This window comes from Pimephales promelas, chromosome 3 (assembly GCF_988280905.1).
Source record: "Pimephales promelas chromosome 3, fPimPro1.hap1.1, whole genome shotgun sequence".
Taxonomy (NCBI): domain Eukaryota; kingdom Metazoa; phylum Chordata; class Actinopteri; order Cypriniformes; family Leuciscidae; genus Pimephales; species Pimephales promelas.
This window is the reverse complement of record NC_142771.1, coordinates 15,349,703-15,372,347: the sequence shown is the minus strand read 5'-3', so window position 1 is coordinate 15,372,347 and position 22,645 is coordinate 15,349,703. Positions and strand designations below refer to the sequence as shown.

General features: G+C 38.7%; 1 protein-coding gene across 1 annotated transcript; it reads right to left on the bottom strand.

The window, feature by feature from the left end:
• Positions 1-319: 319 nt before the first annotated feature.
• On the bottom strand, positions 320-22,402 carry smarca4a (SWI/SNF related BAF chromatin remodeling complex subunit ATPase 4a). The gene is made up of 34 exons (XM_039686151.2): positions 22,251-22,402; positions 20,193-20,479; positions 19,937-20,069; positions 18,917-19,366; positions 18,470-18,568; positions 18,035-18,287; positions 17,772-17,898; positions 16,334-16,507; positions 16,006-16,179; positions 15,692-15,862; positions 15,555-15,602; positions 15,314-15,444; positions 15,104-15,158; positions 14,248-14,357; positions 12,499-12,646; positions 12,224-12,387; positions 9,748-9,814; positions 9,477-9,587; positions 9,131-9,373; positions 8,073-8,186; positions 7,062-7,169; positions 6,887-6,973; positions 6,754-6,800; positions 6,487-6,653; positions 6,209-6,372; positions 4,953-5,180; positions 4,786-4,863; positions 4,466-4,684; positions 4,090-4,352; positions 2,349-2,454; positions 2,047-2,148; positions 1,549-1,681; positions 1,278-1,414; positions 320-924 (listed from the first exon to the last, which is right to left on the bottom strand). Exons 2-34 carry the CDS (start codon positions 20,412-20,414, stop codon positions 892-894), a joined length of 4,866 nt encoding a protein of 1,621 aa, XP_039542085.2. The 5' UTR covers positions 20,415-20,479; positions 22,251-22,402; the 3' UTR covers positions 320-891.
• Positions 22,403-22,645: the final 243 nt, after the last annotated feature.

Genomic DNA, 22,645 nt, shown 5'->3' with positions numbered 1-22,645 from the left:
AAACGTCACTAAACCAACAGTTCAGTGTTTGACTTTCTGGAGAAATGGCCTATGACTAGCAAAACAAGTTAAAGTTACAGTGTCATCTGTCTACCCGTATGCATCATCAATAAGCTGTATATTGAATTTGGCCTGTTAATATCACTGGCACTGCCTGTGCCATACTACATTTTTTGTACAAATAACTGGGAGGCAATGGAGGGCATTCCCAAAAAGTGTGTGACATCAGATGAAAACTATGAATTGGTCAATCTCTACTCACAACTATATGCAGTTTACCAGTTTTGACCAGTGTGCAAAACAACTGTGAAGCATCAAGTATTTCTGAGACGCTTTTATTGTGCATTTTGGAAATCCAGTGACACTGACAGTACAGAATCCTACACCCTATTCTCCCCCATTTCTCCTGACAAGGAGGAAGTACCTTTTATCCTGTTTGCAATCTTAATTTAAACAGAGAAATCAAGAGAAAAACGGAAAGAACTAACTGGCTGCGTTTTCCACAAACAACATGCGTTCTGGGATGGGGGATGAAGGGGTGACGTTCAAAACGCGGCTAAAATCAAGAAGACATTGAAACATGATCCACTTTTACCGGTCCACTGAGTAAGTCTGTCAAATATCTTATGTCACGTCCTTGTGAAAAATCATAAAAACAAATATGGAAAGAAAAGACAAAAGCTCAGTCCGTAAACTGTCTTGCTATACATAAATTGATATTGTCTGCTTAAATATGCAAATGGAGGGGCGTTCTTCTTTTCTGCTTTTTATAGTGTCATTTTCTCTTTTAACCAGTGTCCTCTCTCTAAAAAAAGGGTAAAACTAGGCCCTTCAGGAGAGGGCATCTGTTGCAGAAGTGAGTGAGAGACATAAATTGGTCCTGAAGGAGGTTTAATCCTCTTCGCTGCCACTAGCCGAATGCTCCTGTACGAAACAATTGAAAAACAATTAGCATAAGAGAACAACAAGAGGGTAATATCTTAAAGAGCCCCTATTTTTAAAAATGACTGTTCATATGGTGTGGAATACAGCTCTAACGTCTACTTGTGATCCGATCAACCAAGTAAACAAGGCCATTGAACCACCAATTTTAAAGTGTAAAACGAGCAGCACTGAATCACTTGCATTATTTAGACTCACAGTCATGGATTATTTTCCTAAAAATCTTTGTTTGCATTTATCTGAAGAAAGATAATGTGTCATACACATTGGGTGGGGATGGCATAAGGATTGAATGAACTCTCTCTTTAAGTTCAATATTCATAATTCATAAGTACCTCTTCCTGGTCGTCCTCACTCTCATCGTCGCTAACGACAGGTTTAGGGCGCGAGCTGCGTCCAGTTCGGCGTCTTCCCTTCCCTCTCTCCACCTTGTCCTTTCGACTCAGCTTTATCTTCACCTTCACAGAACGAGCTAAAACACATACATGCGTTATGCGTGTTAATAATGTACTCACTTCAATTATATCTCAGTTGTACATGCATGATACTCTGCTTCGAAAATAGTTGAATTTCACAAAAATGAATTACAGTTACATCGATACTTACATTCAGACTCCGATCCTTCGTCTACCTCGTCCTCTTCCTCCTCACTCTCTTCTCCCTCGCTCTCTACTTCTTTCTCGATCTTCTGCCGCACGCTGGTGAACACAGACTGCAGCACGATAGAGTCCTCGTAGATCTGAAATATAATATTTCATATCGAAATCAGCTAAATGAAGTATGTCTAACAAGCTACTAGCGTTATTTTCAACAAGTTAAAACAAACTGAAATGAGAAAAAAAAACTATACAGACATTTACAAAAATTAAACAAAATGAATATATCTTTAAAATAAAAAAATATATATAAAAATAATAAACACTACAATAGTAGCTATATCTTAGATATATTTAGCATAAAGTGAAGGGAGAAAGTGAACCTAATTGTCAAAGTCATGATGCAAAAACATCTAAATAGTCCTAAAAATAACTTTAAAGATGCCCTACGAACTACAAACTGATCCATTAGTGCAATTAATTTAACAACAAGGATGATGAATATTACCAGTGATCCCTCCAGGTTGAAGGTCTGAGCGTTCTGGCAAAGCAGCATGACGTCTTTCTCCAGGTCGTTCAGACTGCGGTACTTGTGGCTCCTGATGCGCTCCTGTACACAACAGAGAACAGGATTCAACACTTGAATCTTTATTTACTAATATATCATTATAAATTACCTATTAAGATTTAGTTAATGTATTTCAATGGGTGTTTATGAACCAGCCAAAGCATTTACAAGGACTAAACAAAGTTTAAGTAAAAAAAACAAACAAACTTTAAATGAATCAATTAAACGAATAGTTGACAAACCTTAATCTTCCTGAAGTCCACAGGTTTGCGAATGAGTTCGTAATATTCCGGCAGCTCTTTACGAGACGGTAGTTGAATAAACACCTCACTCAGTTGCCTACCATTGCTGTTGAGAAATACAGTGACAAAACAATATTACAAAATATTATCTAAATGACACCAATTAAAGCATAAAAAAATCTCTTTTAAAAAAAAGTATGGAAACACTGCATGTATTTTTGTTAGGCTGTTTGTCTAAACCCTACAAGGTTTAATCATTATGGATAATATAATATAATAGGGTTTAACATAATTCACACAAAAAATTTAAACCCTTAAAATTAGGTTCACACACAACCATAACTTTTTAAACACTTTCACAAAATGTAATTTTGCAAGAAGTCTGGAATGCCCCTTTTTTACGTGCTTTCTTTCACCTATCATGGATTTTTGAAAATGACTGTTCATGTAGTGTGGAATATAGCTCTAAGGGAATGAAAACATCCTGCAAAGATTTATATCTGAAAGTGCACCGTATTTAAAGTTATTGTCTTTCAAAAGTGAGAGTCGACTCTGAGTCTATGAAATGAATTGTTTTTGAAACAGGTCATTAGCTGTTTCGTAGTGACGTAGATACGAAACATAAGCATATTGGCCTCATCAGACGGAAGTGTAAACTTGAAGTCTACACATTCAAATACTTCAGCTGAATCGCATCATGTCGAGAAGACGCTGTGTTCTACGATGCAAAGACAGTTCAGCCACTTTATTTTCATTTTCCAGGGACGAGCATGTGAAGAATCAGTGGTTAGAGATCATATTTGGAACGATACCACAACAGTATAGCCCAAACCTTGTGTTCTCATCATTTTAATGACGAATCATTCAAAAACATAAATGAATTCAAATGTGGATTCGCAAGCCGGTTGTTCCCGAAGGAGGTCTCAGTACCCAGTGTATATGGATAAGCTTCCTCCTCCGAATCACAACCTGTAAGTATTATTAATAATTGTTGCTTTTATGGGTTTTGTAGCGTTGGGGTGCAAGGAGGGAAGGTGCAATAAGTATGTGCGTGCACGTGTGTGTGTGTCTGTAAGTTACGCTCAGCGCAGCTTCTAGGTCTCCAATGTCAATTTTTTTAAATGTGAAATGTTTGTCGCTGTATTGGAGTTAAGAATAGAGAGTCTTGTAGTACCGCAGTGCTTTATCAATATGTTTATGAGTCGGTTGGTCTAACAAACAATAGCTGACTGGGTCATCTGACCAATCACCGCCGATTATCGTCACGCAAAGGAGTGGTTTGGAAAAATGAGTCGTTGTATGAATCATTTGGGAGTCGGTGAGCAAATCAGGTAAAAATAAATGCATATTATAAGACAACAAAAGTGTTTGTCATTGCACTCATGTAAAACTGTTGTTAGGGACTCCCAGAACAATATTAGGAACATTTTAAATGCCAACAGTAGAGATGAACACTCACAAAGCCAAGATCATGGGTTAGATTCCCAGCAAAGTTAAAATGCATGAACTGATTTTTAAAAAAAAAAGTAAATTTACAAAGCAGTATAAATTTCTTCAGATTAAACCATCTACCAAAATTCATAAATGCATATGAAAATAACCTTAGAGGGTAGTTGAGAGACAAAAATTACAAAATTTTCTTTAATTCTATGAAGCTGCCTTGAAAACCATGAAATATGCGGCTCAAATTGACCGGCTTGTTAATGATTCTAACTGAGACGGGAACATGACTGTGACTAACCCATCCTTGTATTTGATAACGGCATCCACAGTCTTCTTCATCTTCTTGGTGAGCGTGGCAGGGTTGGGAGAGAGTTTTTCGGCAGGAGGACGGCCGCGTTTCTTCTGCTTCTTACTGTCGTCGTCTTTATCTCTGCTCCGCCCACTGGAGCTGGGCGTGGCTGGGCCTGGAAGGTCGAGGTCACGGTCACGCTTCCTCTTGCGGGTCGTTTTCTTGTGGCGCACCTCCTCCTCAATCTCATCAAGGGTGCCTTCCTCGATGGCCTGAGAAGCAGTAAAATAGGTCAATACGCTTGACATTTTACAACAAAAGAATCAACACACTGGGTGTTTCTCAATATCCCAATAGTGTATACATGTTGTGATTCCTCATTCACCTTCAGCCACTGTTTCTCCGTGAGGGAGTCGCTGTAGTCCACCTCCTTCCTCTGACGGGAGCCGCGGCCGAACATCTTCTCCTCCTCTTCTTCGCAGGTGAGCCTCTCCACCTCCGCATCATCCTTCATGATCCAGGTGGGCAGCTCATCCTCCTCCATCAGCCGGGGTTTGCGCTTCGGGTTACGAGCCTCTTCACGACGCCGGTCGAGATCCATGCGCTGGTCGAAATAAAATTAGGAAGAATTGGAATAACAAAGTCAAACAAAACAAAGAGCGTCAAGTTGACAAAAGTTAAACGAAAACAAGTAGCACTCCTGACCATGAAGTGATCGAACTCTTCCTCGCTTCTAGCGATCATCTGATTAACGGTCTCGTCATCGGGAACTTCATCTTCCTCCTGAGATATGAGAGAGTAAACGTCAGCTACCGAAAACGGAGCCTGTTGACAGGACACTGAAATGGTCCATGATAAATGAGTGTCCGTACCTCATCCTGCTCTTCGTGCTCCAGGATGGCCTGCAGGAAAGCCCTGCGCTCATGGCTGGAGGATTTCTGGTCGAACATTCCGGCCTGGATGACCTTCTGGTCCACGTTCAGTTTGTATTTGGCAGCGGCCAGGATCTTCTCTTCCACGCTGTTCACGGTACACAGACGCAGCACACGCACCTCATTCTGCTGCCCGATACGATGGGCGCGATCCTGGGCTTGCAGATCCTATGAGGAAACAAAGAGAGGCGATCGGAGACGTAAAATATTGCGGAATTCAATAGTATAACAATACAGAGACTCCAAAGATTCTAGTGAACAACTTTGTATATAAATGTATTGAGTCTTTTACACAGAATCGACTAAAGCTTAAATGGGAACACTCAACAATAAGCAATGTAAAATATTTGAAGCATTATTACAATATAATTGAGGGTGATGTTAACTCCATAAACTTAATTTTTAACTTTTCAAGTTGAAAAATTAACAATGTATTATGAATGAACACAAATTAACAAATGAACATTAGTATGTCCATAAATTAACATTCTCTTATACATTTCATTCTACAATTAATTAGATATTCTATTTTACAGTGATGCCATTCAAATTATTCTATTCCACAATGAATATTGTAAAACATATATATAAATTAACATTCAATGATATATTCTATTCTACTATTCCAATAATCCTAAAGATTATATTGTACAATAATTCTAGACAGAAGATTCTATTCAACAATGAATCTATTCTAAAGATCATTTACAACGGATTCTGAAGATTCTATTTTACAGTGATGCTATTCAAATGATTCTAAAGATTCTACTCCAAAATGTTATACTAAAGATTAAATTCTGCAATGAATCTAAGTATATATATTTTTACAAATTAATATTCAATTATAAATTCTATTCTACACTGAAGATTCTATTCAACAATGAATTATTCTAAAGATTCTTTACTACTGATTCCAAAGATTCTGTTCCACAATGATTTTATACTAAAGATTATAACTTAAAATTACATTCATACAATTTATTCTACAATGATTCTGAAGATCCAAATGATACAATTCCATACAAAGTATTCGACAATTTATATATAATCGACAATGAACCTATTCTAAAGATTTGTTACTAATGATTATTCCGTCTAATTATTCTGTCTTTAATAAAGTGAGTAGGAGTCAGTGGACATTAAGAGCTTCCCCTCTTAATAAACATGACTAAATATTTCAAGGGACAGTTTTGTACCTGGTGAGGGTTCCAGTCGCTGTCAAAGATGATAACAGTGTCAGCAGACTGCAAGTTCAGCCCCAGACCTCCTGCTCTGGTACTCAGCAGGAAGATGAAATAATTAAAGGAAGGATCATTAAAGTTCTTCAGCAACATGCCACGATCTTCAGCCTTAGTGGTTCCTACAAGGACAAAAGAAAGATGTCAGCATGATTATGACTTGACTGATAATCCTTAATGAACTATTAAAACTAAAAAGTCTTCATTCTATGAGAACCTGGTCAAAGTCGACTCACCGTCCAGGCGCAGGTATTTGAAGTTGCGGAAGGCGAAGTAGTCCTCCATGATGGTCATGAGCGAGGTCATCTGACAGAAGAGCAGCACTTTGTGGTTGGTGGCGCGGAGCTTCGGCAGGATACGGTCTAGCAGCTCAAACTTACCAGAGGCACGGTACAAATCAAGTCTAAAGAGTGAGGTGATACAGGATATGGTAAAATCACAGATAAAACCAACGAGAATGCAAGGTTATTAACCTTTCCATAACCGGGAAGTGCTCTACATACCCCTGAACAATGCCTCCAGTGAAGCCCAAGTGCTCCGAGAAAGACTCCTGCAAAACAGACAACAAAACATGTCAAACCAGGTGCAACAAATCCAGAAGATAAGGATGAAAAAGACTGAAAAACAAATGATTACCTCAATGTGCTGGAACATGTACGGGTGGTTACAAATCTTCCTCAACTGCATAATGGTGTTCATCAGAGTCTTAGTGCCTCCTTTACCCTGTAACAGGTAGATGGATATTAGACCAATTCAGAAAGACGCACTGAACGTTCCACACACATTCTCGGCGTGAATCCCCTCTGCTCACCTTCTTGTCTTTCTCAGAGCCATCGGTGAGCAAGACTCCTTTAGCCTGCATGTGCCTGTACAACACTCTCTGTAGAGCCGACATGTCGCACTTGATCACATATTCCACCTGAACGCAAGGAAACAGACAAATTCACATTTTAACATGAAAAAGAAGCTTCTGTAGCAAACATGCCATTTAGTTATCAGTGAATCAATTAATAGTAGGCTCTATGTGGCATTTCTTGTGTATTAATTCAAAGTAATTCAATATTTATTTATAGCCCTTTACAACACTCAAGGTGAACCAAAGTGCTTTCCATAAAAAAAAGAAAGATGAAATGCGAAATAAAAAATATATATATATATATATATATTCAAGATGTATAATAAATGTATGTCATATAGAAAATATTAAAATGTTTTTATAAAAATATTTACTACCTTTTAAAATGTTTTGGTTTTTTTTGTAAAGAAACAAATTGATCAAAAGTAATTTTTCAAAGAATCATGAAAGAAAATGTTTCTTATGCATTAATCATCATATTAGAAATGATTTCTGAAGGATCATGTGATACTGAAGACTGGAGTAAAGATCCTGAAAGTCAGCTTTGACAATTTCACACAGGAATAAAATAACATAATAAAATGGAAAGTCTTTTTTTTTTTACTGTATTTTCACAAATACAACCATGGTGAGCATGGAAAACTTTCAAAATCATTTTGAAAACAACTTTTAAACAGTAGTGTATGTAGATAGATATTGCTTTGCATTTTCATATTGGTGCATAGAAACAAAATAAATGTTCTGTGTTGATTTAGTAAAGAAATCTGTGTGGAAAATATGCCTGGAATAATGTAAATGTTTACAGTTTCTTGCATTAAACATGTTTAATATCACTTGACACTTCCTTTGATTAAGGAGGGATGAAAAGGGGAAAAAACATGGCATTTCATGACAAACAAATAGAGAGTTTAAAGAATGAAAAATAGATTTGTTTTATCCAAATAGTTTGCAAGCACAAAAACAAACCTTTTCAGGCAGTTGGGCCTCCACTTCCTTCTTGAGTCTCCTGAGCAGGAAGGGGCGGAGCACTTTGTGCAGACGACGGATGATCAGAATGGTCTCTTCTTCATTCAGGTCCACCTTTAAAACATAACATTGTACAACTACGTTTACAGAGCAAGATGACACAAAAACAGAGGTAAAATTTGTTGTATCCAGTCCAAATGTGCTAGTACACCTACCCAGAGCCGGACAGTATCGGAGTACATTTACTTGAGTACAGTACTTAAGTACAATTTTGAGGGATCTGTACTTTACTCAAGTATCATTTTTGGGGAGTACTCATGACTTTACTCAAGTATATTTGAGAGGGAAATATTGTACTCTTTACTCCAATACATTTCTATCCATAACCGTGAGTAAAGCGTAACTACTTCTATAAAAAAAAAAGGAAATAAGAAAAATCTCGGAAACCCTCAAATTGTTGTTTCCCTCTTAAACGTGATTGGATTGTGCAGCTGCCACTGATTGGGACAACCTATCAGCAATCGCCTTCAGCTTTCTGCCAAAGTCAACTCCATGGTCAGATTTAGATAAGAGACCAAACCATGGACGAAACCAATGGATGAAGACACGCAGCAGGTCCATCCCGGGAATGTGCCAGCCCGTGGCCCCACCTCGCCAGACTATTTCAATTTTCTGAATTTTCTTAAATGTTAAATTAAGCAACATGGTAAAAAGATGAATATGACTTGATTTTACTTTCAATTCCCTTTACATTCTCCAAGGTATAACTTTAACATTTTTCATAACTCCATGTAGGACGTTTCTGTTCATAAATGTAAGCACTGTGGCAGTTGTAATGCAATATTTAGAAAATGTACTCTTGATACTCAAGTACTTTTAAAAACAAGTACTTTAGTACTTTTACTCAAGTACACATCTGATTGTAGTACTTTTACTTGTACTTGAGTAAAATTTAGCAAGGGGTATCTGTACTTTTACTCAAGTATTAAAGCTATGTACTCTGTCCGCCTCTGCACCTACTAAAACTTCTCAAGCGTCTGGATTTTAAATCAGCTTACCTTCTCTCCAGTCATGGCGAACGGAGCGTTGAACCACTGCTCGAAGGTGCTGCAGCTCTTGAAGATGGTGGGCAGCAGGAAGTTGAGCAGCGCCCACAGCTCCGGCAGCTTGTTCTGCAGCGGCGTGCCGGTGAGCAGCACACGCCTGGGCGCCAGGTAGTGCGTGTTCAACACCTGAGTCAGTTTACAGTGGTGGTTCTTCATACGGTGACCTTCGTCCACTATCATGTACTTCCAGCGGAGCTGAGAGAAACAGAGAGAATCATTACGAACTGAACAAGGTCAAAATGCTTTGCAAAAAAAAGTAAATGGGTGACAATGATAACTTAAATCGGCAGGTCTGTACCTTGGCCAGCACTTGCTTGTCTTTGATGATGTACTCGTAAGTGGTGACTAGCACATTGAACTTGCCGCTGCGCAAAATGGGAAGGAAAGCGCGGCGAGCAGCAGGAGAGCCCTAAGACGAAAACAAGCAAAGAAAATGAGTTGTTGATCCGGTAATATTCTCTATGGATTTTAGTTCGGTTTATTTTGCATTCATTATTGGAAAACCAGTTAAAATTGTTTTTAAATATTCAATATTTAAATAGTACTATATAAATGTATCAAATAACTACCTTGTAAGAAATTTTCACCACAGATGGAGCCCACTTATCAAACTCGTACACCCAGTTCGACAGAGTCCTACAAGAGAAAAAAACAAATATTACTGTAATGATTTCTGTTGAAATGTTTCCAAATATAATAGACCAATAATACAAAAATGGCAAAAAAGAGGGTTTAAGTTTGTTCTTGCAAAGAGTATAATTACAGATGTGTTCAGCCCAAAAGGATAATTCATATAAAAAGGTCTTCAGAAAAGTAATTTGGTTTATTATTTTCTTTTCTTTTTTTGACACCGGCAGCTGAACGGCTATACGCACTGAGCGTCCCATGGGGACTCCGCCTGACCTGAGAAACATTTTCCGTGTAAATATTTCATCAGTTATTATTATGCCGATTTCTGTCAACTGAACCAGCGATGCCAATCCTTCGTGAATGAATCATTCTTTTAGTTTGATTCTTTCTTTTCCATGAATTGGCCAAACGTACTTGCATTACGGTATGAAACCATCCAGATTCGTTCGGATTCTGTAACTGAATCATCTAAAGTGGTTTCTCAGTCAGTACAGTAACAACAAATAGCTCTATTTTCAGTTGTTTCACTAGTTTACATTATTAAACGGCGATAACCAGTGGGAAATGTTTCAAATTTGACACATCTCTCTTACAAATCACTAATTACTCAAGGATTTGACTGTTCATCTGATTTAAAAGTAGTTATTTATATTACATTAGATAGGAGGGTAGAGGAATATAAATTCATTTTCTTATGAAATGATGTCCTTGTGAAGGTGTGCGTATAGATTTTACCTGTGTTTAGGCTTTTTTTTTTACAGTGGTAGTAGGTTATCTGTGTTTATCAAGTCTCACTGTCACAATATTTTCATTTAAGCCTATAATAGTTATATATTAATTAATTCTTACCAATAGCTCATAAGAAAAATAATTGTCAAGTTTTTATTTCTTATGGTCTTATATATCTGCATACTGTTGGGTACCAGAAGTAAATACAATACTTTATTGAAACTTATGTTTCAATAAATAAGCTAAACACCCAAACCAATCCACCTCAACTTTTTGATTTGATAATCCAGCCCTCGAATGAAGCTAATGGGCTTAATGCCCAGCTGCACTACTTCCTGAACTTCAGCCAGCTCCTTGTTTCCTGTCTGCCATTATTGGTCAAATTGATTAATTCAGGTGTGCTTGACCTCAGTAGTCATGGCAACAACAATCAGACACACCTGAATTAATCAATTTGGCCAATAAAGGCAGACAGGAAACAAGGGCCGTTTCTCAATATGCGTACTTGTCTGTACTTGTGTTCTTGTGGACTTGTGAAACGTCATCAGTCGCTGCCGAAGTACTGTTCCAATTCAAAGTTCGCATCTAGCCAAGTCCACCTCAAATCCCCGGATGTGTTCTTGATCCGCCCCGTTTACCGAGGATGCATCGAGAGGTGACTTGTGTGGACTTGAGATAGCCAGGTAACCCAGAATGCACCTCGCACCAACCAGCAAACGTCAATAGGAGAGGAGAAAATCCGCGAAATATCAAAATACTACTGTTATTGAGTCATGAAATGTAATTTTAAGAGTGTTTCAGGCGAGAATGTGGTTGTTTAAATCTCAAATCTGTACTTTATTTATAAAGATAGCGCCTATATTGTAAAATGCATCTGACGTTTTCGGAGTTCTGACATCCAAGCCTTCAGCGGACACTCAGCGAGATCAACCCCGACTGGAACAGCTTATCCTCGGCTAGTGCTTCTGACGTTTGCCGCCGGCTCTGATCTCTCTAGTCTAGTGGATAAACCTTGACGTATAACTCGTCTTGTGTATAAGTCTATCTTTGGTCTCATTAAACTATAATTTGTTCCATGGCGCAAAAAAAAAAAAAAATAGTTTTTAAGGTTTCATGGCTATTTTTTTTTTATATTGTCTTAACTATATGAACAATAAAATAAAATGACATAACCCTGTCTCTGTTTGATAAATGTCAATAAAAATCCAATGTTTCATATTTTTAAAATGAAAACAAAAAGATCATGTTCATTTTGTTATAATATATGCAGTGAAGAATCACGTTGCCTGAACCACATGGCCATTAGGCTATTATAGGCTATGTTGTTTTTTGTTAATGAAGAGTCAGAGGGGTGTTTTATAACCTATTTCGTCTTATTGTTGACGAAAAGATGCAGAGTTGTAGCAAATATCGTTTTATTGTTGCCTAAAATATAGAGTAGAGCGTGCTGAGTGACGCGATCAAGTACGCTCTGTTCCATTTGCAGAAGAACCGGACTCCTCACATCCTCGGGAGTTCGTTCTCCGGAGTCGAACTTGCAAGTCTGAACTACCAAGGACGCAAGTCCGAAGTCTGCGTACTTGGTATTGAGAAACGGCCAAGGAGCTGGCTGAAGTTCATTAAGTAGTGCAGCTGGGCATTAAGCCAAGTGAATAGCCCTAGTTTAGAGTGTGAAAAGTGACTCACGAGAGGGGGACGATAATGAGGAAGGGTCCGTTGAGGCGTTTGTACTCCATGAGGTAGGTGATGAGTGCGATAGTCTGGATGGTTTTCCCCAAACCCATTTCATCAGCTAAGATGCCATTCAAGTTATTGTTATACAGAGACACCAGCCACTCGAGACCTTTGATCTGCAGACAGGACAGATGGAAGAACTTCAGTAGTTGCCATTTATCTAATCTCAGCCGTTCACTTAGGTCATCAAGGTGTGTTTGCAGTTTGATTGGCCTGTATGCGTGTACCTGGTACTGTTTGAGCTGTCCGTTGATTAGCAGGCTCGACTGTCTGTCCACCTTCTCTGTGACGGCGTGAGCCACGGCGTAGTAAGACTGAAGGCCGCGAGCGAACGCTGCGCTACCATATTCATCGTCAACATCCTGCTTGGCATGCCTGCGAGAGAGAGGGATCTTATTTATGTACACCATTATGACAATTACAAAAGGACACTATAAGCTCTTTTTTTTCAATGGAAACAAATCAGGATCTTATTAGCAAGTTAGAGACTTTGTTAGAAAGCACGTTCCAAACTTTGAAGTTTTGAATTTGAACCCCACTTTAGAGAGAATAGGCTTTATGCCGTGCGTCACTGAACTGACTACGATATCTATGGATATTTAAGGTAATCAGCTAACCTACCTAGTTCACTTTGTTACTGCCGTTTTATTCCATTTAAATATCTAAACGTGTCTAAAATATAATATATATATATTTAAATATAATATAAATTAGATATAATAAATATCTAAAATATAATATCTTACTGTGAATAATAAAAAATATAAAACGTTTAAATATCAATCTGCACATGTGAGGGATATTGGTTATGCTAATCTTTGCTCGCTCCTTTTAAGTTATCTTGAGTAAAACCGCAAAAAAATTCATGAAGCACATACAAAAGACCTGGACCGGAAGCGATGCGACCTGTTTTACAGAGAATGCGGAAGTAAGTTGTGCATAAAGCCTATTGTTAATGTACACCCTGTTATGAGTGGTAGCGTGTCACTTTTACAAATTACAGATAGAAAATGTGGACAATAACACAAAAAATAAAATATGACGGAGGGGGAAATTGGTTTTAACATTCATGAAAACATGTGGGATGAGTGCTTGAGAAACATACATGTTCTCTGAATGCTAGACACAATTTGATTCAGTTCAAGGTAATTCATAGGCTTCATTATTCATTATAAAATTTATCCCACGATTAATTTTAATTGTAAAATGTCCGGAGGGCACACTGTTTCATTTCTTATGGTCATGTAGTAAAATTCAGCCATTTTGGGAATGTATAAAATTATTTCGGAAGCAAATTCTATTGATTTGGAGCCTGAGCCGCTTAAACTGGACTTTTAGGAGCAGACAGAATGCTTTTTTGTAATAAATATCAGACACAGGCTATTTCGCTGTGTATGATGCTGGGAAAAAGACTTATTTTACAAATGTGGAAAGCAGATTATGTCCCCACTTTTGAGATGTGGGCAAGGGAACTGGGAAATATGTTGCACTTGGAAGAACTGAGATTTATATTAAAAGACAAATTATCCATTTTCCATTTGGGAACCAATAAGAAAATTCTTACAGGTGGACTGAACAAGTTTTATGTGCGTTTCTCATTTCCTTTAATTGAACGGTCTGATATAATACATTATTTTAATTTCTGTTGTTGCCGTTCACCAGGATAAAAGACTGATGTTCACTCTTTGCCCATTTGCACTTGAAGACACCTTCTACAATCATTGCAATATTGTGGGTGAAGGTGTGTTTAATTTAAAAGCTATAAGTACCAGCTCAATGTAGCATGTACAATGCTTAGAAAGTATTAGTCATATTCATGTATAGTTACTGTTTTGGTGGCATTGTACATGCATGTTGTCTTGAAGAAAATGAAAATAAAGGGATAAAAAAAAAAGAATTACAAAAGGACCATGGGAGGGGTCAGACATGAACCCATTTGTATGAAATAAAAAGCCAGCATTAAGCCAATAACATACTCAATGATGTGCTGGACGTCCACCTCAGACACATCCTCACAGTCTGGATCTGGAATGATCTTTTTCTCCTCTGTTGGAGCCTGAGAGGGTTGATGCTCCTCCTCCTCATCCTTCAAGGAGAAAATACAATGGTGCATTAATACAATAAAAAGATATGTATTCAACTCTAATAATTTAAACATAAATGCTGATATACCTAGATGCTTTTTATAATAATTTTTTTTTCAAATTGTATATATTTTGAGATTATAAATAATGGTTATGAAATGTATAAATGTAAAACTAAAAAAGCACATAAATGACTTTTTTATAATTATGTAAAAATTATACTTTTTGAAAAATTATTTATGTGGTCATGCAGTAGTTTTATATTTTATACATTTCATAATCCATTTAATTAATTTTACCCATATTTTTATTGTATATAATTTGGGTTTATAAATATAATTAATTAAATAAATAGGTTATGATCGTTTAATAGATTGTTTCAAATGTTGCGATAATATAATTAATTTGTGATCATACATCTAATTAAAGTGAGGTTATGGAATGTATTGTGAATTGTTAAAATGGCTTTTAAATAACCAGCCTACTGTATTGGACATCAGTATCAGAAGGTTAAAATGTGCATAAAGACAAACATTTGCTATCTGTATCAGGTCATGGCAGCAGTATCTCAGGGTAAATGGCCATTAATCTTAGTCTGATGATGGACTACTTGCCGACAGCTCAAGGCTGTGATCACACACACACACACACAAGTTCTCTTTAAATGCATTTAAAGCCCTTTCAGAAATTAGTGTGTTGCTCAAGAGATGCTAAACATCCAGATATGAGAGATGAAGAACAGACAAACCTCATCCTCCTCTGAGCCACTATCTTCACTATCTGACCGCGGGGCAACCTCGTACCTACAGAAAATCGACAAAATAACATTCAAACAAACCTGCTGCTTTAGAAAACATAAATACTACATTAGGGACAAAATTGTTGTGATGTGCTACTCCAACCCTTTTCATTAGCAGACACTATTTTGAAAGAGATGCCCAAAGTGTTTCTCACTCACCCTGGATTAACCTCCAGCCAAGTCTCCAGCTGTCCAGCTTTAGGAGCGTCCATGCCGGTGAGAATCTTCCCACTGTCCACGTGAATCACCTTCACCGGTAAATCACTCATTTGACTGGTCTCATCCAGAGGCTACAATGGGAGACAAAAACATATAAATATACACATCTCATCACTTTAAATATGATACATGAATATGATATACCCAAGATTGTTTAAATATGCCAATTTTAAGATCTCACCTCTCCATCTGGACCAAGAGCAGGAACACCCTCTGCGTTCTCCGGCTTCTGTGAGGAGAAAAGCAGACAGAAAGATCTCACACACACTACCGGAAAAACAAGGACAACTCCATTTAGATTCCATTTAATCCACTCACCTTCTTCTTCTTTTTCTTCTTCTTCTTGTCTTTGAGGGCCTGGACAGCTTTGTGAGCTCTGACGAGCTCGGTGAGGTTGGCCACGTACTCGTCCGTCTGCTGCAGCAAGTAAGCCAGACGTTTGTCTTTCTTCTGATCGATCAGCTTCCTGTAACCCTCTTCATCTTCAGCCTGGGAGAAACACACACACAAAACATACTTTTCTTAGACATTTGTTCAGGAAAAAAAAAACGCTTTCATTTTGTGTTTGAAGTTTAGTTGACGTCAAATCAAAAAAAACATTTCTTATTTCAAGAGAATATGGGAAGTCTCACCATCAGCCTTCTCATTCTCTCCTTCTCGATACGCTCGTTCTCCTTCTTCTGCTCTCTCTCAGTGTTGGCATGGTACGTGGCGACAGCTTTGGTCACTTTCTGCATCTTTGCGGTGATGGAGCGATGGTATTCCTTGAAGTCTTTAGCATGCTGCAGGATGCTGTTGAGATATTCCTACAAATGCAATAAAGAACAGGCGGTTCCGTCACAAACACTCTCTTTTGTCATTTGTGAATCGGGTCACATTTAAAACATTACTTTGTACATATCTTTTGTAAAACAGTCTCATGACTGAACTCTAAAAGAACAAGCCAGAACAGTCTCGTACCTGATGTTTCTGTCGCCGCTTGCGTTCCTGCTCGATCTTCTGCTGTTTCTCCAGTTTCTCAGTGATGCGAGCTTCACGCAGGGACTGTCTCTTGCTGCGCTTGTAGGCCTTGCCATTCAGCGCGGTCTCCAGGGCCGTATCGCGCCGCATGCACACTACGACTTCCTGCCGGAGCTGTGTTGGCAAACACTCAAATCAGGCAGGACTTGGCTGAACTCAATTACAACCACTTTCCAGAGCATTATAATTATTGAGATGTGAGATTTCCCGGGAAATCATGTTTGAATAATTTTTAGTTCGAATTTATATAATGGGGGCTTTCGCACCGGAGGAACCTTTTTATAGTTCCTAGACCTATTGCCGAAAGTACCCGGGTGTCGGCGTGTTCGCATCGCAAGAACTAGGAACGATTTTTAGTTCTATGAACTCCTTTGGAGGAACTAATTTAGTGTGATTTTAATCATGTGAATATTTTCTAGAAATATAAAATCCAGATACAGCATATTCATTTTTCATTGTTACTTGCACCAAACAACACAATAAGATGCCATTTAAAAATAATAAAAGTAATTTAAGCTCCTTATTATGAAGCCGAATCTGTGCTGGTTTGCATTGGCCGCCTCCAGTTTTCACTTTGTTTTGCCTCCAGCTAGCGCCGTGACGTAACTGTGACGTCGGCGCAAAAGGGGTCTATAGCCTTTAATATTTACTCCAGAAATTCACTATAAAAATTTGGAAAACAGTGATATATGGACCTCTTAAACTTTATGCTGAGGAGAAACCAAGCAAAACATGATTAAGTGTTTCTGCTCAGCTAACAACACTGGACAGCAACCGCACGGAAAACCCTAGTGCCTTTTCATATACTGTCTACTATCTTTGTATAACAGTTCTGTCTAATAACATATTAGACAGATTGTAAACTAAAAAAAAAACAGAGATATGCGAGCACTGTTTGTTTGCTCAGGTTCTGACGTTTTCAGCGCCGTCAAAATAAAAGTCACAGCAACGAGTGCGGCTTACGTCACTTCAGAGTGTTCCTACTGGCGGTGTGAATGCAACAGAAAAACGTTCCTATGGGACACCACCCTGATGGTTATTATTTCCCAGAAGTATGCGATGCGAAAGCCCCTAATTATCTTATCTTGTAAAATATGCACTCCCTTAATACAGAAAACACATGCCCATTCATACGTGTTTTAATACCCTGCATACCCTACGGAAGCATTTAATACCCTGCATATTGATAGAGGCTCCCTGATGCCATTTATATGCAAATTATATGCTATATAATAACCCAACTATATAAAACACAAAAGCATTCAAAGGTATTTTTCCATCCAATCTGTAGAATGCATTAGTCATAATCCGTGCCTTTCCGAATTAGGTATTTATTTGGTTTCGGGCACATCCCTAAATCATATAATGCAAGTCATACCTGTCTCTGAAAGTTCAGCAGCCTAAGTGCCTTGAGCTCAATGTTGGCTTTGGTCCTCAAGTCTCCAGCCAGAGAGCCTGGAAGGTTCTCCAGGTCCTGAATGCGATGAGCAATACGAGCTTGCAACCTGACCGATGGACACAACATCATCAAATGTTAGTGAAACCAGTTAACGTGGTGGTGTTCCCAGAATTGAATTTAATAAGTGTGTTTTACTCTAAAACGTCAATATTTGCCATTTCATCAGGATACCCTCATCTCACCTGTACTCTCTCTCCTGGAGGATCTCCACTGGGTCAAGACCCCGAGGTTTCTGGATGGGTGTGATGCGGTTCTGCTTCTGATGCAGGACCATAGGCGGCTGGGCCGGTTGTCCCGGAGACTGGGTCTGAGGGGGCATGACGGGAGAGGCAGCGGGAGGAACTGAAGGCGGTGCTGGAGAAGGGCGGCCCGTGGGCTGAGGAGGTATTAGCTTCTGTGGGGCACTTGCAGGGGCGGCAGCGTTCACCATGGGCCCTGGGATTACAAATGCATCGTAATTATGAGACTTCTTTTAACAGTAATTACTTTTATATAAAAATTACTTTTTAATACAACCCTGATAGCTGATGAGTTTTCCCAGATACAAATCTAATACAAAGTCTAAATTTAAATAACTTATTGGTAGTGACTGTGGACAATTTTCACAATTTACTGACCTTCAGGCCAAGATTTAGGTGGTCCATTGGTGGGTTGTCCCTGAAGGCCTGGAGGAACACCAGAGGGTCCTGGAGGAGGCATGTTTGGACCGACCATTCCTGAAACATCCAAAAATTTGTTTTAACAATTGTAATGGAATAAGATTAAAATATATTAATTGTAAGAATCTGACAAAATCATGTCCAAAACTTTTTAAGACCAAAGAAATAGTTGTTATGTTTTACTTCACTTAGACCGTTAAGAAGACTTTTTGCATTTTGAAAGACTGAAAGCTTATTTAAAAAGAACAAAATATTAAAATACTTCACAAAAAGTATTTGTAAATAACAGAATCTTAAAGGTATGGTAGGTAGTGTTTGCTTTAATTTCACGCTGTAGGCTGACTGTAGGTGGTTATTTCAGCATTTTTGGAGAACTATGACATTTTTTATAAAATGTCAACTTACCAGGAGGTCGATTGTAGTTGGGTCCCCCAGGAACAGGGCCACCTGGTCCAAGAGGTCCTGCTCCTTGTCCTGAAGCAGGGGGCATGTTGGGCATCCCCTGCTGCATGCCTGGCATGGGCCGCTTTCCCTGCACCGCCATCTGCAGGTGGTCAGGTAGAGGCTGCCCACGCGCCAGCATCTTATAGGCCATGATCTGTGCCCGCAGCTGGTGAAGCTGGTTTTGGTTGAAAGGAGTGGGTCCCCCAGGTCCACCAGGCCCACCTGCGTTTGGAGGTCCTCCGCTGGGTCCCGAACCTGCAACACCACCTGCACCTACGCCCCGGTTCTGCGGGTCACCGCCCTCCATGGGGACGGCACCAGGACCAGAAGGCATCATGGGGCCAGATGGAGGGCCGTTAGAAGGTACCGGGCTGGGGGCATGATCAGAACCACCCAGAGGAGAGGGATAACCTGGAAAAAAATTAAAGAAAATTTAATTGTTTTTTTTCTTTTACTGCTAGATTTCCCCAAAAATATTAGCCCTCACATAATTCCCTGCTGAGTAATGAATGTTTTTCAATACACTGCTAATGTAATTGGGAATGCATTCTGAATTGCATTATAGTACATTAATCCCAATTTGAGGTTCATGTCTGTTACGCACAGGTTACACACAAGTTTAATACTTAGGGATGGGATAAAAGTATGATCAATTACACCAGTGATGTTTTCTTTAAGGCAAATACAAAGATATTAGATTAATAGATTATAACAAAGTTATACAAAATATAAATGCAAACTTTAAATAAAATATAAAAAGTCATTTTCTGGACAAAAATGTCAACCCATTAGATGTAAAATGTGGGCGTGTGGACAACCATTACAGAGCTGCAGAAAACACAAAACACTCATGTCTGTTGCTTGCTTATAATATTTTTTTCTTCTTCTGTCATGACTTATCATAGATAGAGTTAAAAAGATTAATAGAATGACAGATAGATAAAAAGACCAACAGACAGAACAATAGATAGATAGCTATACCTTGAGAGTGTTGGTCCATAGGACTGGGTGGGGGTCCCATGCCACTGTGCCCACCCTGTCTCATGCCCATACCCTTCATTTGAGCGTAGCGCTGATCTTCGGGAATGCCTTTATCGTGCATGCCTTCCATGGGCTTCAAATAAAAAAAAAATAAATAAAGAATGAATGACTCAATGATGTGGACCAAACAGCATAAATGAAACATGGAACAAAACTACAAATGATTCAGATGCATAATGATAAAAGCTGGAAGTACCTTGTGCATCTGGTGCATGTTGTCCTGGGGGTAACCTGAGGGGCCCTGTGGAGGTAGCGGGTGTCCTGAGTTGGGGGGCCCAGGGCTAGGGCCCATCATGCCATGGGCAGAGCCAGGTGAGGGTCCAGGACTAGGCCCTAACATGGCCCCTGGAGACGGCCCAGGGCCCGGGGAAGGGCCAGGCCGAGGGGTCCCACCCATAGGTGGGTCAGGGGTGGACATCTCTCAGCAGAGCCGGAAGTAGTAAGAGGTGGAAAAACAGTGTTCTGTATCTGTTTTCAGAAGGCCTGGGAATGAAAATAAGTTTGATAAACAACACATTAAACATGCAAAACTAGCGTAAAAACAGCAAAATACTGTATAAAACAATTATTGCTAATGATAATGATGGGAATGAAAGGAGAAATAAAAATATTTCCAACAAGCTCATACTCATTTATTTAGCAACCAACCACCACTTAATAAAAAGCTAATTTTCCGTAAAAACACATTACACCATATCGCATGCACTTCAGATCAATCCAGTTATGGCTACAAAAAGAAGGCCCTTGAAATAAGACAAGAAAATGGGTTAATTAATCTGTGCCTCAATGTATGTCAAGAGTCTTAAAAAGACTATTATATCTTACAACAAATCAGACTTGACCATAAACTACAGCTTACAGCAGTATAAAATGAGATAAATTAAATAAATAAACATAAAATTACACAGATTTCCTTTCTTTCGCAGTGAAAACTTGAGAATTTGTGTCAAAAAACAACAATATTACAATTTCATTACTGACGTGACGCATTCAGACAGACAACAGTCAGCTTGTAATGCCATGCCGAAAATGTATCATTTTAATAACTGGCAATAACAACGGAAAATCTCAATAGTTTTTTGTAGCAAAGAAACAATTTAGCACTGACACAAATCAACCCACCCTGAGAAATATTTACTGGGGCCAAAATTGACAACAAGCCCCGATGTTAACTATATAATAAAATAAAGTGCGTTCATACCGGTTGTCATAATAGGATTTCATATATGAAACAGCTGAAAATTTATTCTGAGGTCTAAATATTGCAAAACAATTGCTAACTTTAATGAGGTAATTAATTGTAACTAAATGCATATGCCGGTTAACAAGCTTTCAGGGTGTTTATTTATTATATAAAAAAATAACCAAATATTCACGAACACTTCTTATAAATATTGGTGCAAAACAAACATCAACACAGTTTTAATAAACAGTGATAAAAGAATAAACGTCAAATTTACCCCTAAAGGCTAACAAGAATTAGCAACCTGCTAACACTGAACAGCTAAACATTAGCTAACAATATCTCATTAACTTCAATAATACTTGTTTTCAAAATTATAATAAATCACGATATAATGTTGTGGGAACTTTCACAAACGTACCGGAAATAGTGGTAAAGCGATAACTATTTGATTTCTTTTTGAGGACGTGAAACAAATAACGTTAGGGAAAACAAGAGGAAGATTAGAGCTCCATTAGAACCAAAGACATAAAACAAAACGACTTTTAACTGGTTAAAACATTCCTGATATGTTTTCACAAGACGCGTGTGTGCGTTGGAACTGAGTTTATACGTTGTAAATATTATTTTAAGTGGTTTGAAAATAATAAACAAGAGAGAAAAGGAAAGACAAAGAAGGGCAAACGGCCGGTTTGTGTGTATGTGTGATTACAGTCGGCCATGCTGTGCTTCTCCTTGTCTGTGTGTGCTTTAAAAAAAGAATTTGAGATATCCAACTCGAGCACAGAGATAAATACCGCGAGCATCTTTTTAAAGATGATTGATCCAACCCGCCTTCCGTACGCTTGACCCCGCGGTACCCCGCTCGAGTTACATTCCCAAAACTTATTCATTCATTCTGCCGCTGCTCTGGCACTGTAATGTCGGACTGATCGGAGCACAAGCAAACCAAACCGGCGATAAAAAGAACTTGCTCGCGTTCTATCGCTGTTCCAAAATGTAACAATTTAAAAGTCCGCCATGACGTCATGTGTTCTACAAACATTGTGCCGTGTTTAGAGCGTGACTTACAGTGTAGATTCGCACCGGTCTCTTCCCCGTATTCTTCGGCAAATCTAGAAACAAAGGGCAGCTCAGCTAGTTCCTTTTTCCTTCTCACTTCCCCCTCCCATCTGGTCTGATTGCATCTGTCGAGCGGCCTGTGAATGCACCAGTCGGCGGCTCGCGAGCGCCCCCTAACATCAACGACTGGAAGTCACGTTAGCAGCTAGGTGGAATGTAGACTGCATGGCGGAATGGGGGATGGGTGTCGCTGCTTACCTACTGAAACCTACTTTTTATACATCTGTATATATTTTTTAGTTTTTGCGTATTCGATTTTTGTTTTGTAGCATAGTAAATCAGATTCTAAGAATGAATGTTGTAAAAATGAAAGCCTGCCTGAAATTGGCATGTTTACCTAACAC

Coding starts and splice junctions, on each gene's coding strand:
- smarca4a (XM_039686151.2), bottom strand. CDS start 20,414: ATGTCCACCCCTGACCCACCTATGGGTGGGACCCCTCGGCCTGGCCCT. Junction 20,070..20,192: donor ACATGCACCAGATGCACAAG/GTACTTCCAGCT, acceptor TTTTATTTGAAG/CCCATGGAAGGCATGCACGA. Junction 7,170..8,072: donor AGGCCCAACTGCCTGAAAAG/GTTTGTTTTTGT, acceptor CCTTGCGTTCAG/GTGGAATATGTGATCAAGTG.